The following is a 14,926-nucleotide window of genomic DNA, read 5'->3' as shown; positions in this document are numbered from 1 at the left end:
TTCATAACTTGGTTTCCACTGCTTTTCAATCAGGTACCATCGATCCAAAATTGACTGAGACTCTTATTGTTCCTATTCCTAAAATTGATGATCCTATGTCTTTGAAAGATTTTAGGCCTATTAGCCTTTGCAATGTTATGCTTAAAATTATTTCTAAGGTGCTAGTGGGGAGGATTAGACCCCATTTAAATAGTCTTATCAGCCCTTTTCAAAGTAGTTTTATACCTAAACGAGGCACGGCTGATAATGCTATTATCGCACAAGAAATAGTTCATAGCATGAATAAAAAGAAAGGGAAAAAAGGTTATCTTTTGTTCAAAATTGATTTTGAAAAAGCTTATGATAGAGTAGATTGGAATTTCCTTCGTATAACTTTACATGATTTTGGTTTCCCTACTTCCATTATTACTCTTATTATGAACTGTATAACCTCTTCTACTTTATCTTTAAAGTGGAACAACGAAAAACTAGAGAGTTTTATTCCTCAAAGAGGCTTAAGGCAAGGGGATCCTATGTCTCCTTATCTTTTTGTCCTTTGCATGGAAAAACTTTCTATGTTAATTCAGGAGAAGGTTCAATCTAATGAATGGAAACTGATCAAAATCTCCAAAAATGGTCCAGCTATCTCTCATTTATTTTTTGCAGATGATTGTCTTTTATTTACTCAAGCTAAATCCTCTCAAGCTAGAATGGTGAAAGAGGTGTTAGAGAGTTTTTGTCATGCTTCTGGGTTGAAAGTTAATATTCAAAAATCTAGATTCATGTCTTCTGCTAATATCTCCAGAGGCAAAGTGAATAAATTTTCTTCTATCGTTCATTTTACTCATCATACTCAATTAGGCAAGTACCTTGGTTTCCCTATGTTATCTGGCAGGATAAAAAATGCTGATTTTGCTTATATCATGGATCGAGTCAATAGCAGATTGGATGGTTGGAAGACAAAACTCCTTAGCCGGGCAGGGAGGGTGACTTTGGCCCAATCTGTGGTCTCTGCTCTTCCTACCTACTCTATGCAGAATTTATGGATTCCTGAAGGGGTGTGTAACCAAATAGATGCTTCTATCAGACAATTTATTTGGGGAAGGAAACATAGTCATTGGGTGAATTGGAAGATGATTACACAACCTAAGTCTAGAGGTGGTCTTGGAATTCGGACAGCTCGTGCTTCAAATATATCTATTCTGGGCAAACATGTTTGGGAATTGATCCATAATCCTGATAAGCTTTGGGTCAACCTTCTTTCTTCTAAATATCTTTATGGTATCTCTATTTTAGAGGTTACAGATTATCAGGGTTCGTCTTGTGTTTGGAAGGCTATTACCAAGACAGTTGAAGTTTTGAAATCTGGTTTCAAGACTAGAATTGGAAGAGGAGAGGTTTCTCTTTGGTATGACAAATGGTTGGATGATGATTATCTTTGTAATCTTGTCCCTTATGTCCACATTAGTGAAACTAATTTGAGACTGAGAGACATTTACCATCACGACCGCTGGAATTTCTCTCATCTCACAACTCAGATACCTCTCAATATTCAACTCCAAATTCAAAGTATCTTCATCGACGAGTCTTCCCAAGACATCAAGATTTGGACTCATTCCCCAACAGGTATGTACTCTGTTAAAAGTGGTTATCAGTGGTTGACTTCAAACTCTCTTTCTTTTTCAGGTCATACTCAACATGAAACATGGCAATGGATTTGGAAGCTCAACCTCCCAGAGAATCTGAAGCATTTTATTTGGTTGGCTATGCATGGTAACCTTCCAACGAATGCATTTCGGGTTGGTAGACATTTAACCTCAGATTCATCATGCAAGAGATGTGGAGCTAGTATTGAGTCACTTTTTCACACCTTTAGAGATTGCCCCCTCTCATTGGCAATCTGGGATGCCTTGCTGTTTAACAAAGATACAAATTTCAATTCTCAGGATTTCAATTGGTGGTTCAAACATTATGCCCTTGCTCCTAATGGTAATATCTTTGTTATTGCATGTTGGGTCTTATGGAAGGCTCGGAATCATAAGGTTTTCAATGGAAATGATTGGGTAAATTGGGTTTGTCTTAGCCATATTTATTCTCTTCATTCAGATGTGGTGGTGCACCTTTCTAATGATGCAATTCAGAGGCCCATTAGACAGGTTAAATGGACTCCTCCTTTGAATAATATCATCAAAGTTAATGTTGACGGTAGTTCTCTTTCTAATCCTGGGAGATCAGGTTTTGGTGGTCTTATTAGAAATAATAATGGTGATTGGTTGCTGGGTTTTTCTGGATTTTGTGGTATTACTTCTTGCTTGGCGGCCGAATTGTATGCCATTTTTCATGGCCTTCGTATTGCATATGATGCGGGACACATGAACATTATTCTTGAATCAGATTCTATGATGGCTCTTGATTTAATCATGTCGGATGTCCAATCTCATCATCCTCATGCTCCTCTGATTAGTCAGATTGTCCAACTGCAACATAGAGATTGGATTGTTAATTTTCATCATACCCTCCGTCAAGGCAACGAGTGTGCGGATTGGCTTGCTAAGCATGGTGCTTCTTCTTCGGATGCTTTTAAGACTTGGATTGTTTGTCCTCCTCAACTGCATCATTCCCTTCTAGATGATGCTCTTGGTGTTGCTCGCATGAGATTGTAGTTTGTTTTTGTTTTTATCATTTCTTCTTAATCAAAAAAAAAAATAAATAAATGACAATAGATATCAATCATTATTGTTTCTTACACTCAACCAAATTCTGTAATTTGGGAGTTTTTTTTTTTTTTTTTGGGTCAATAGTTTGGAAGAGTTTAACTGTTAAATTCACGGTAAATCCGCTTAGAATGCTGATGTGTTAAAATATAACTCAAAAGTTGGTCATTTGAAAATTAGTAATTTTTATTAACCATATTTGATCGTAATATGAACATGACTAATGTTATTTGTTAGGAAAATAAATTCAACGAAATGCAAGAATTACACTGATTTAAAGTTGTAATTATCAAATTCATCAGTCATTTTCTCTATTACCATACTACCTTTGTATGGCAAGTGTTTTCCTACTGTTGTGAATCTTGTCAAACTGAAAAACGTTGGACATGGGTAAGTGATAGCTAAAAGTAACATATTTGGCCCAAAACCCTATTCCATTTGGATTTTGCAGAAAGAGAAAGAAACTGAAACGAAAAACCCTAAAATCCCTAGAACCTTCCTGAGTCCTGACCCATCCTACCAATTCCAATGGCAGATGATGGTCTTCCGCCGGAAATACTCACCGAAATCCTCTCCCGCTTACCAGTACGATCACTTCTCCGATTCCGATCAACTTCAAAATCACTTAAATCTTTAATCGATTCTCATAACTTCATCAAACTTCACCTCAAAAATTCCCTCAATCAATCCGTAATCATTCGAAACAACTCCGATATCTACCAACTCCAAATCGATGATGACGATTTCTCTAATCGAATCAAATCGATTATTCCACTCAACCATCCTTTCAAAGGTAACAGTCCCAACATCGATCCATACACACGGCATGACAGCACCATGACTCTTATCGGTTCATGTAACGGTCTCCTCGCTATCTCCCATGGCCAAATCGCTTTCACGCACCCTAACGCTGCCAACGAAATCACAATCTGGAACCCTAACACCCGTAAACATCTGATTATCCCTTTTCTCCCTATTCCTGTCCCTTACATTATGGAATCTGACAACCCTAACCGCGGTTGCGTATGTATTCACGGCTTCGGTTTTGATTCTTTAACCGGCGATTACAAACTCCTCAGAATCTCTTGGCTTCTCGATCTACTAAACCCTTTTTATGATCCACATGTGCGACTCTTCAGCTCCAAAACAAACTCATGGAAAATAATTCCAAGTTTGCCGTATGCTCTTAAATATTGTCTAACCATGGGGGTTTTTGTTGACAATTCTAATTCTATTCACTGGGTTGCGACAAGGAACATTGAACCTTTTCAAACTGATTTAATCCTCGCGTTTAACCTAACACTTGAGATTTTCAACGAGGTTCCTCTTCCTGTTGAAATAAGTCAAGTTAGTAGCAATGAGAATTTTGAACTTGGTGTTGATGTTTTGGGAGGCTGTCTCAGTATGATTGTGAATTATAAAAACACTACTAAAATTGATGTTTGGGTGATGAAAGAATATGGAGCTAGAGATAGTTGGTGTAAACTTTTTACTTTGGTTAAATCGTGTTTCATTCCACCTTTGAAATCTTTGAGGTCTTTATGTTATTCTAGTGATGGAAGTAAGGTTCTGTTGGAAGGAATTCAGGTTTTCTCGGAGGTATGTCATAGAAAGCTGTTTTGTTATGATTTGAAGAGTGGGCAAGTTAGTTCTGTTGATGGAATTCCTAATTTGAATGGAGCTGCTATGGTTTGTGTTGAAAGTCTTGTACCACCTCCATTCCCTGCTGATAATTGTAGGAAGAAGGAGAATCGTACAAGCAAGAGCAAGAGAAGGTAGTTCTTATTGACTATGAGTTTCTCTTGAGTTTTTGTTATGTATAAGTTGATGTCAGTTCAATGGACCCATCATATGATATTTGTAGTTAAATTCTATACTAATAGGTCAATTTGAATTCTTGATATAGGACAAGGATTCTCTAATTACTTTGAAGTCTCTACCTTTGTTTATGTATATGTATATGACAATGTGTGTATGCTAGATTTCAAAGGAAACAAAAAATTGACAAAAAATTGACAACAATGTATGCTATGTGTTAGTTTAAGATTTAACCTTGTGACTAGCTAAAGAATTTGCTTCAAAAAAGAATTTTGGCATGAATTGCTTTTTTCATTCATTGTTTGAGATTTAAACTCCTAAAAAATTATTTTGACCAGCTTATTTCTGAATGTATTCCACCTTTCCATGGTATTTTATATGCATATGTAACGAGAAGAAAGTAGTCCATTTGTTTAGAAAATGGCCTACCATGATATTACTCCAAATTTATGCATAGTACCTTTCAAGAACATGGTTTTTTATCAACCATTCTTTTTTTATATTGTTGAACTTACTTGAATGAGATTCATTTTTTTTTTCTTTCACAGGGACGACTTCTTGTCCAGAGGATTTAAATTGAGATTGTAAGGGGTGGAAGGAAGAACCTGTAATGTGCAGCTGAAACAGGGTGCTCAAGTTGTTTCTTGTGATGGAATTAGTCTCCTTGTTTGTGGGTAAGGTTGAATTGATAATGAATGGAGCTGCACGCATTTGTATTTCTCATTTTGAATTGTATGTTTGATATTACATTTATCCTCTGGCCTTTCTAAAAGGATCTTCTGCTTTTATTTTTACTTCTAGTAGTGTTAAGAAAATATGGAATAGTCCATATATCCCATTATGATATTTGTAATTTGTAATTGAAACTCTCCTTTCTACTTCTGTTGTTAAGAAAATATGGAAGATTCCATATTTCCCTTTATGATATTTGTAATTGAAACTCTCTACTTGCTACTTAGATCCCAACTCTCTCAATTTGTAATTTCCATTTTCTCTAATTACAAACTTCTACAGCATACTTATGTAATTTAAATTATCAATTTGTTAATTTGGAAATTATCAAATTAGAATTAGAAAACCTCTTGAATCATCCTTCTGATCATGTTACACATGCATAGTGTTTATTACATTCTGGAGTATAAACATGATTTTTTTATTCTTCTAGGTTTTAGTTCTATTGAAGCTGTTGAATCACCTGAGCTAAAAGATATAATGATTGTTTGGTGGTGATTATGAAATTTCAATTTAGGGATTATTCTAATTGTAACTTGCTGGTAGTTCCTCTTGTTATTGATTATTCTAATCGTAACTTGCTGGTAGCTCCTTTTGTTATTAAACTAAACCATAATGTCAATGCCATGGTGCAAAAGCTACTTTCTGTGACTACTTATATTATAACAATTACATGTATTGGGTCAATTACATGTATTATATCAGCATTCTTTATCTAATTTCATTTATTTCGTAATTGTTTAGTAATTCTAAAGTGAGTCTGTTTATTTTTTGGGAGTGGAGATAGCTAGTTTTTGATCACACGCTACCAATCTCGGAACAGGGAACCGATCTCTAATTATCGCTTGGGAATCATCATGTGGAGCTCGTAATCGCTGTGCAAAAACTTGTACCATAACTTAAGTGAATATGATATAGGAGCTGGCTGAATCATGACAGCCACATTACTAATATTTTCCCGGATTAAAAACATGCGAAATTATGCAGTCTCATCTGGACTGTTTTTAAAATACTATCAAGATATTTCACCTCCAGCTAACAAATAGGACATCAGAACAGGAAGAAGGCAACAGTATCAAGTACCTGTACAAACTGTAAGCGTCGCATATTGAACATAAACTGGGGGAAAAGAGAAAATGATGGATTTAATGTAAAAGATGATGGATCATTCTTGCGGTAGTCCCCAAGCTTAAAACACAGGCGAATGAGGAACCTATCCAACCACCATGTGCAAGCAAAAGTTTCCCGATCAAATAAAATTGATGCTCAGCGAGGTATTTATCTATACATATTGACTTGAAATTTTTCCTAATACATGGTCAACAACTTGAATTTCACATTTGATAAAAACAGTTATTTGTAGCATATTATTAGCAAAACAATTGAACAAGCCCAAATTTCTTCAAAACCATCAATATCAAAGCTATTCATCCAATTTTATGTTTTAATGAAACTCCCCACTAGCGCTCATTTGAACAAATATATAATTAGCAGCAGCTGCTTGAGTACATAGATGATAGATCTGTCTCCAACTGCAGCAGTTTCTTGGTCAAATCCTTGAACCAATTCCTGAATAACACAATATTGTAAGAAATTAAAAATCATGTTATTAATCAATTTAAGAATCTCAATGTAAACAAATAATTGTCCTGTACAACGAAAATAATTCGAGAATAAGCAAATGTCTTTCAGGAAACGTCATAGATATACACAATAAATACATGTAAATCCAAACATTTAGATTAAGTATCTGCAATTCTACATGACATAACTTGAAAATCATACTTGACAGCATGAATAAAGAGTAAAAAAATTATGCTTCTTTACAGCATGTTAATTTAGGAGTTCCAAATATTTCTATCACATTGACAAACGAACTGTTATCACAACCACATACATAAGAAAGACTGGGTCTGGAACTACCTCCGAGCTAACCCTATCTACCCATCTCCTAGTTACTGTTGTCACACGAAGCACTAATTGTCCATCTGAGCTCTTGTAACTTCAATAAGACCAATGAGATCACAAAATCATATATATTGAAATAGAACTGGTTTCATGGAAATTGAAGATGCCTACTAGTTACTCACTAGTATAGTAGCATTTAAATAGAACTGGTTGCGTGGATATTGACGACATAGCAAATGTTTTTCAGTACATGACTCTATTAAATTGGTTCCCTATTTCCTACCATTGCATCTCTTGAATATTGATGACATATGTTCTTGTCATCTTTTGGATATTTTTTTATTTACCCTGCTCTAGTGATCTTTATATTTTGGTTATCTTTCTATAGGCCTTATATAATGTTTAATTTAATCTAATTTTGCGATTGTCCTCTTAACTCGGTTCGTATGGACAATGCATAATATATGCAAGGTCCAGGGTTTAAACCCCGACCACCAAAAAAAAATCTTGATTAGGTCGCACCATTTGTTTCAATGCAACCATTAAGCCAATCATGTGCACCCGATTTTTATCGACCCCATATTCTTCCCCTATATATTTTTTTTTATTACTTCCCCATATCAATTCCTTTTGGTGCGTATTTTATTATAAATTACTTTAGAAAAAATGTTTTAGTTTTATTATAAGTCGCTATGCAATTTCAACGCATCTCATACTACTTACTCCCTCCGTTCCATAATGACTGAGTCATTTGCACAAAAAAAAAAGTGTCCCAAAATAACTGAGTCATTTCACTTTTCAATACAATATTAATTACTTTTTTCCCTTTATAACTCTAATTAATACTACTTTCATCATTTCCAATTCAATATATTCCACTTTACATTTATGATAGTGGAGAATGCACCAATACTTAACAAGTGCACTTAAAACTATTTTTCTCTCTCCTTCATTTATACTCCCTCCGTCCCTTAATGTAACCACCCATTTGATTTTATTTTTGTCCCTAAATGTAACCCCCTTTTCAAATTACTAGATGCATTTATTACTTTTTTCCTAAGCATACCCCTAATTAATACTACTAACTTGTCTTAAAATATGAATAGTCAAATTTAATACACATACAAACAAAAGACAATTTGGTAATATAATACACAAAACAGACACATTAATTACACTGACAACTTTTCTTAAGAAATGTGAAAAATGCAAAGGGGGGTTACATTAAGGGACGGAGGGAGTACATTTTTCTTAATAGTACGTGTGAAATGAGCTTTTAGCTCAGTTAATCCGAGACGGAGGGAGTACCATTTATTACTCTTTCTTTTTTATATTCTTTTAATCTCTTTTTCCCATATCATTAATAAGGGATAATCTAGTAAAATCACTTGTAATTTCACATTTCAATACAAAATTAACTACATTTTTTAATATTGTGAAAATGTCAAAACGAGTTATAATAAAACACAGAGGGAGTGTATATCTCTTTAGTTGGTGAAAAGGATTATTTTTTTAATTTAAAGGAGCGTATATTAGTCTGATAAAATATGGAACAAATATTAGTTAAGATTGGGGAGAGTTCAGGTGACACTAAAAATAAAAAGTGAGAGCTGGAGAAAGTTCTTGTACTCTACTTTGTTCTTGATTAGTGAATAATGGTCTACATGATCAGTGAGGACGTAGGAGAAATGGATCCGATCCTCGAGAAATCGTGTGTCCTTCTTCTTTCCTTTTATTGCAGTTTGCTGGTCCAGTTTCATAATAGTCGCCTGGTTCTTTTGCTGATGTGACGAGTTCAATAAAATTCAAAATTGAAAATTTTACATGTGGCAATGACTTTGGTCTATGAAATATGAGATAAAGGCCCTTCTTTTTATCAAGGTTTGGAAGATGCCTTGAAAGTTAAGTTACCGAAAAATCTATCATATAAAAGAAAAATAAGACATTACCGGATAAAAACAGGGTTTCACTCTTGAGATCCCATTTACCATGTTACTTCACACATAATATTTGATCATGCAGACATTACCTTAGATCATGAGAAACATTTTCCTCACTTTTCAAGCCTCCCTTTGAAGAATGTTTGAACAAGACAAAAACAATCAAGGTATTTGAGTAAGGGGGATTTGAGGCATGTAAAAATATGAAGCATATAATTGTAGAGAAGTTTGTGCTTGAGTGTGGAATAGGAAAAGAAAAACAAGAGGTGTTGTCAAACACACTCACATTCTTCTAACATTAACATGTGAATCACTCTCTCGCTAAAACATGAAACCCTTCTCTTGCTGCAACAACCCCCTTGCAAAACCCAATTCACGTAAAAGCTCTCACGTGTGAATCACTATGTTACTGCACATTGAATCCCTTTTTGTTTGTAATTGTTAAAACATTATTCCGGTGTATTGAGTTTCTTTGCGTCCATGTTGAACCCCTCTACGTACGTACGAGACATTCTTCTACCGTTGAACTGTTCCGCAGCTGAACTTCCTCTTTCTAACTATTGTAAGTCACGAAAACCCTTCTTGTCTATACCTTTTCTCATAGACAACGTTTTGTCGTCTACTTTGATTAATTTCAACCTTTTCCCATTTATAAGTTTAGCTGATGTATACCATTTGCTAGATAATAGCTTTTGGAGGTTGAATAGGAAAGAAAGATCCTTGCTTTACTAAAGAACAAAGTTATTTCACAATATTTTTCAAGCTACTTGTGTCAAAAACAGTAACGGCGGCAATAAATGACCACGTCATGGTCACACTTATAAGTTACATTTAAATGTTATATAACACATTGAAGTTACTGCTAAAGTAGAATTGATTCATTAAGTTCTACCTATAGGATGCAGAGAGATATTATTACCCTATAGTTTTAAACTTTGTTACTGCTAAAGTAGAATTGATTCTTTTAAGCAAATGTTTGGTAAAAAACAGTAGAATTGATTCTTTTAAGTTTTACCCATATGATGCAGAGAGATATTCCCCTATATAGTGTTTAAACTTTTAGCTCAGAGTGACTTTTTCTTTGGAAAAGTCACACAATAGCACACCTCGTTGTGCTTTCATTAGCATGTTGCAAGAGTTTGGAATTTAGAGATAATGGAAATGAAAAATTGTGAGTGAGATCTTTGAATTTAATAGCAGAAGTAACAAAGTAGAGAGTTTACAAATATCATAAAGGGAAATATGGACTATTCCATATTTTTCTCAACACATTTTCTCAACAGAAGTAAAAGATAAATGCAGAATATCATTTTAGAAAGGCTAAAAGGAAAGAGGATTAATCATCACCATAATGTGAGATTTTTACAGGGATAATTTGTGTTTGATGACCTTGTTAAATCGACGCGAAGATGGGTTTCTGGTGGAATGTATTTCATTACCTTTCAAGCAAAAGAGGCTTCCAACAGCTCTGCTATAATTTTCCAGGCACAAGTATGGAACAAGAGGCCTGGGCCACCTGTGGTCAAGTCGTGTGCCATGATGCCTACCTAACACATACATCATCATGGTAATACTGTTGCATTAATATTATGCATGCTTACATCATGTTTAATCTTTTCTTGGAGATTTATGAATGCTAATAGCTTACAATTCCTTTGAAATTGTATTTGATTTTGATATTTAGAATAAGCTTCGGCTAAGGTTTTTCTTTTTCATAAAATTCACAATTATGAAAAATTGAAGTTCATAAGTGGAAACCAATGGTTGGCAAGGCTAGCCTAACTCCCAAGAGACTGAAGTATCATTGTTTATATCATTATCTTCTACACCACTTCTTGCCGCACCTCATTTGGAAGCTGTATTCTGCTTTTTGCTACTGTACCGACTTCACTAGTTCTAGCCATTTCTTTGTGCTCACTGTAAGCCATGGAATGCTGATCCTTTTCTTTAAAGTAGACGGAACTGACGTAAGGCATTAACACAAATAGGTTAAATAAATAACCTTGAGTCATAATTTGGTCATGTAATTCAAATCGCCCATTTTAACCGTCCGTCAAACAAAAGTCCATTTGGTTATGTAATTTTCATTAGCGTGCAAATGTCCACTGGTTTTCTCTTGACCTCATTTGGTCTGTTCTCGGTTTTCAGCTGTTCAGACACAATTTTTATGCTATCATTGTAATTGGAAGACATTCTTCAACTGAATTTATTTTGGTATTTTATTTGTCCGTCCATATCACTTTGTTTTCCATCTCTTGTCAATATTGTTTTCCTTATCCAGTCACTCACCTGGTAAGTAGTACTGATATCTCGCAGTCCTGGCGTGACTTTTCAATTTCAAGAGAAATTTTTTGCTTCTTCAATAACTCTAATTCGTTTTTTTTTTTTTTTGGGGGTGTTTTGTACAGATACAATTGTTGTGCTGTCATTGCCCTGCTGTGTGTGTAAAATGAAGGTGGCAAGGTGCTTCACCGTAAGCCATGGAATGCTGACCCTTTTCCTTTAAAATAGACTGACCTGAAGGAAGGTATATAATATTATTGTTATATATAAGCTAGAGATAACCTTTGCCACAATTCAACTAAGCCTGGCCTGTAAATCACACCTTGAAACAGAAGACCACGTGGTTTTGTATTTTTAGTCTTTGGCAAAATATCCATCTACACCAAATTCCCATATCTTATAAATCATAGTTTAAAATATATTCTAGTCCTTAATGGATTTTATTCTCCTGTGACAAAAAAACTCATGTCATTCACACTCGTACAAAAGTTCTTCTATTTAGTCAATTGTCGTTCTCTTTCTGTATTAACCCTTCGATTCTCAAGAGAAAGCGGTCATGGTGATATGGAGTTCGGCCAAGAGTTATTATTCTAACGACAACTAAAGCACACTCCAAAGGTCTAGTTTTTCAAGAATTTTAAAAAATTTGATTAAAAAATCAACGTATAAATGATTACCTGGGAAAATATTTTTTCAAGAATCTTAAAAAATTTGATTAAAAAATCATCGTATAATTGAATTGATTTAAATTTGTTGTTCAATTTTTTTTAATAGTCCAGATTGGTTTAGTTCACTAGTATCCTTCAATTAACCTCATTTTGGCACACCCTTACTTAAAGTGTATTTCTTCCAATATTTCATGATTCTCCTGGGTATCAATTTCGGAAGGTTGGTTTGACTTCTAAAAAAATAGGGTTTCACGTGATTTTGGGAAAATTATAGTTGGTGAGAGAAGAAATTCATCATGCATGCATTAGATGATTGATTCCATGTCTTTTAAGTGTTGGTTTTATGTTGTATATCCTGATTTTACTCTTGGTGTGACATGAATGTGGTGATTGAATTTGATAAATGTTTGAGTTGATTCCTTCATGCATGTTGTTTCAATAAACCCTTGATGTGAGTAATGAATTGGGGAAACTTGGAGTTGACAAGAGTTCTGATTTTAGCTTTGAAAACTCAATAAATTTGGTTTGAGCATCGAGTAATTCAAATTAAAATATTTTATTAAAAAAATTCTAAGGTGGAGTTGGACACTACAAAGACTCTACTAATCATTTGTAAAAAAAAGGACTATATTAATCTGGAGTTTAATCAAAAGATAAATTAAATTTATAAAAGAAAGGCTTAAATGCACTTTATCACACCCTGTGTTTTAAAAAGTTGTGATTTTGACCCCCTTAAAAAAAAAGGATTTTATGACTCCTAACTTTTGACACTTTTTTGATTAGCAGATTTTGACCGAGTCAATGCCATGTGGCAGGTGACTTAACTGATATGGCAGACAAATGTATAATTATCATTTAAAAAATAAAAAGAAATTCCACGCGTGTATTTTGGCAATTAAAAATAAATAAAAATACGATGGAATATATAGAGTCTCACGTCACTTCTTCCATTCCAATTTTATCCTATCCTTTCCCAAAATCAACTGAAATTCGTTCGTTTCACTCATCTGCTAACAAACTTAATGCACATTACACCAAAACTTAGCAACAACAATACCCCTAAAATTACAATGACATTCACATGAGTTCACTCCTTCTTCATCAATGCATCATTTTTCTTCAGCAATACTCTGATGATTTTCTTTTGTCGATCTGGGACATCAGGATCAAACCACCTAAAAAACTTGCATTTCCTCCTCTGAAAATATCTCCCACATCCATGGAATCTCTTCCCTGGGTTTTCATCCGTCCTAGCAGTGACCAATGGTGAATCTACACCACAATAGCAAACCAGGTTACCTCTTTGCTTCTATGTTGCACCAGATAAGGTTGAAGATGAACAATCACTCATTTTCGGATTTCTGCAGAAACTCGTGAAAATAGGAAAGAATGGGAGATGATGGCAACTCGACAAGAAAGAAATGGAGATATGAACACGAATTGAACGTTTAAGAGAAGAAGAATGGATGAATGAAATAAACAATTGATGAAGGAGATGGGAATGGAGAATGGGAGGATTTAGGGGTTTTTAAACCCTAAAATCCTACGGTTGAAGAAGAAGGAATGATCACGTTATGTCCTTTTTTTCATCCTATTTTTATTTATTTTTAATTGCCATAATACACGCGTGACATTTCTTTTTATTTTTGAAATGATAATTACACATTTGTCTGCTACCTCAGTTAAGTGACCTGCCACATGGCGTTGACTCGGTCAAAATAAGCTAATCAAAAGAGGGCTAAAAGTTAAGGGGGTCATAAAATCCATTTTTTAAGGGGGTCAAAATCACAACTTTTTGAAGCATAGGGGGAGAAAAATGCATTTAAGCCTAAAAAAAATTGTTCATCTAAAAATTGATCTCTTAGGATTTGTTTAGGAGTTTGGAGGGAGGGGAAGGAAAGACTTTCAAGGGTTGGAAATACAATAAAAAAAATGGTAAAATGTTTCACATTTTTTTAAAGAGTAAAAAAAAATTAGAACAAATTTTTAGAGAATGATAAATTAATGCTTATGATTAATATATTTTTAATTTTAAAAATATTATTTTGAAAGAGTAAAAAAAATTTAGAACAAATTTTTAGAGAATGATAAATTAATGCTTATGATTAATATATTTTTAATTTTAAAAATATTATAACTACAGAGATTAAATTTGAAGAATTCATGTAAATCCTCTAAAACTGTCATCTAATAGAATTTTTGAGTTCACTAAATGAAAAGAATTTTGTATTATGAAGAAAAATGAACATCCAAACTCTTCCTCTCTCAATGTCATTTATTTCTTCTACTTACTCCTTCATTTTTTTTTAAACCTCTCCCCTCCCTTCCCCTCCAAACTCGCAAACAATGCCTTCTAATTTACATATTCTTACCAATAAATAAAGGGGATATACTTGACAAAAAAAAGGGATATACTTTTTTTGGGTTGAACTTTTTATTTCAATTTTACATTTCATTTCAATTATTTTATCATTTTTATAATATCATTTAAATTATTAATTAAAAATGTAGGTACTCCATCCGTCTCACAATTACTGTCTCTTTAACATTTTTTCTTTTTTCTCAAAATGTTTGTCACTTTACAATTTCAATGTAGCATTTATTATTATTTTTCCAACGTTATACTCTTAGATCATTTACAATGGGGGGTCCTTCCCCTATTTAACACCATGTTAAATAGGCACCCCCATTGTGACATCAATAAATATAGTGCCTATAAAGATGAGTGATTTTATAGGCACCCTCTCTCTCCTATTACTTATGGGTCCCACATATACAATTAATTCTATTTTTTTTCTCTATATTCAAATATTGTATTATTTTAATATTACAAAACAAATTATATAATAGTTGCAAATAATAGTTAAATTATATAATAATTGCA

The 14,926-nt window shown here is 33.8% G+C and overlaps 1 protein-coding gene across 1 annotated transcript; it reads left to right on the top strand.

The window, feature by feature from the left end:
• The first annotated feature begins 3,101 nt into the window (after window positions 1-3,101).
• On the top strand, window positions 3,102-5,454 carry LOC146940700 (F-box protein CPR1-like). Its single transcript, XM_085754426.1, has 2 exons — window positions 3,102-4,468; window positions 5,060-5,454. The coding sequence occupies exons 1-2, from the start codon at window positions 3,222-3,224 to the stop codon at window positions 5,097-5,099; spliced, it is 1,287 nt and encodes a 428-aa protein (XP_085610552.1). The 5' UTR covers window positions 3,102-3,221; the 3' UTR covers window positions 5,100-5,454.
• Window positions 5,455-14,926: the final 9,472 nt, after the last annotated feature.

This window comes from Medicago sativa, chromosome 3, assembly GCF_051527215.1.
Source record: "Medicago sativa cultivar Bolivia chromosome 3, Bolivia_mono, whole genome shotgun sequence".
NCBI classification, from domain to species: domain Eukaryota; kingdom Viridiplantae; phylum Streptophyta; class Magnoliopsida; order Fabales; family Fabaceae; genus Medicago; species Medicago sativa.
This window is presented reverse-complemented; position numbering and strand designations above follow the sequence as displayed.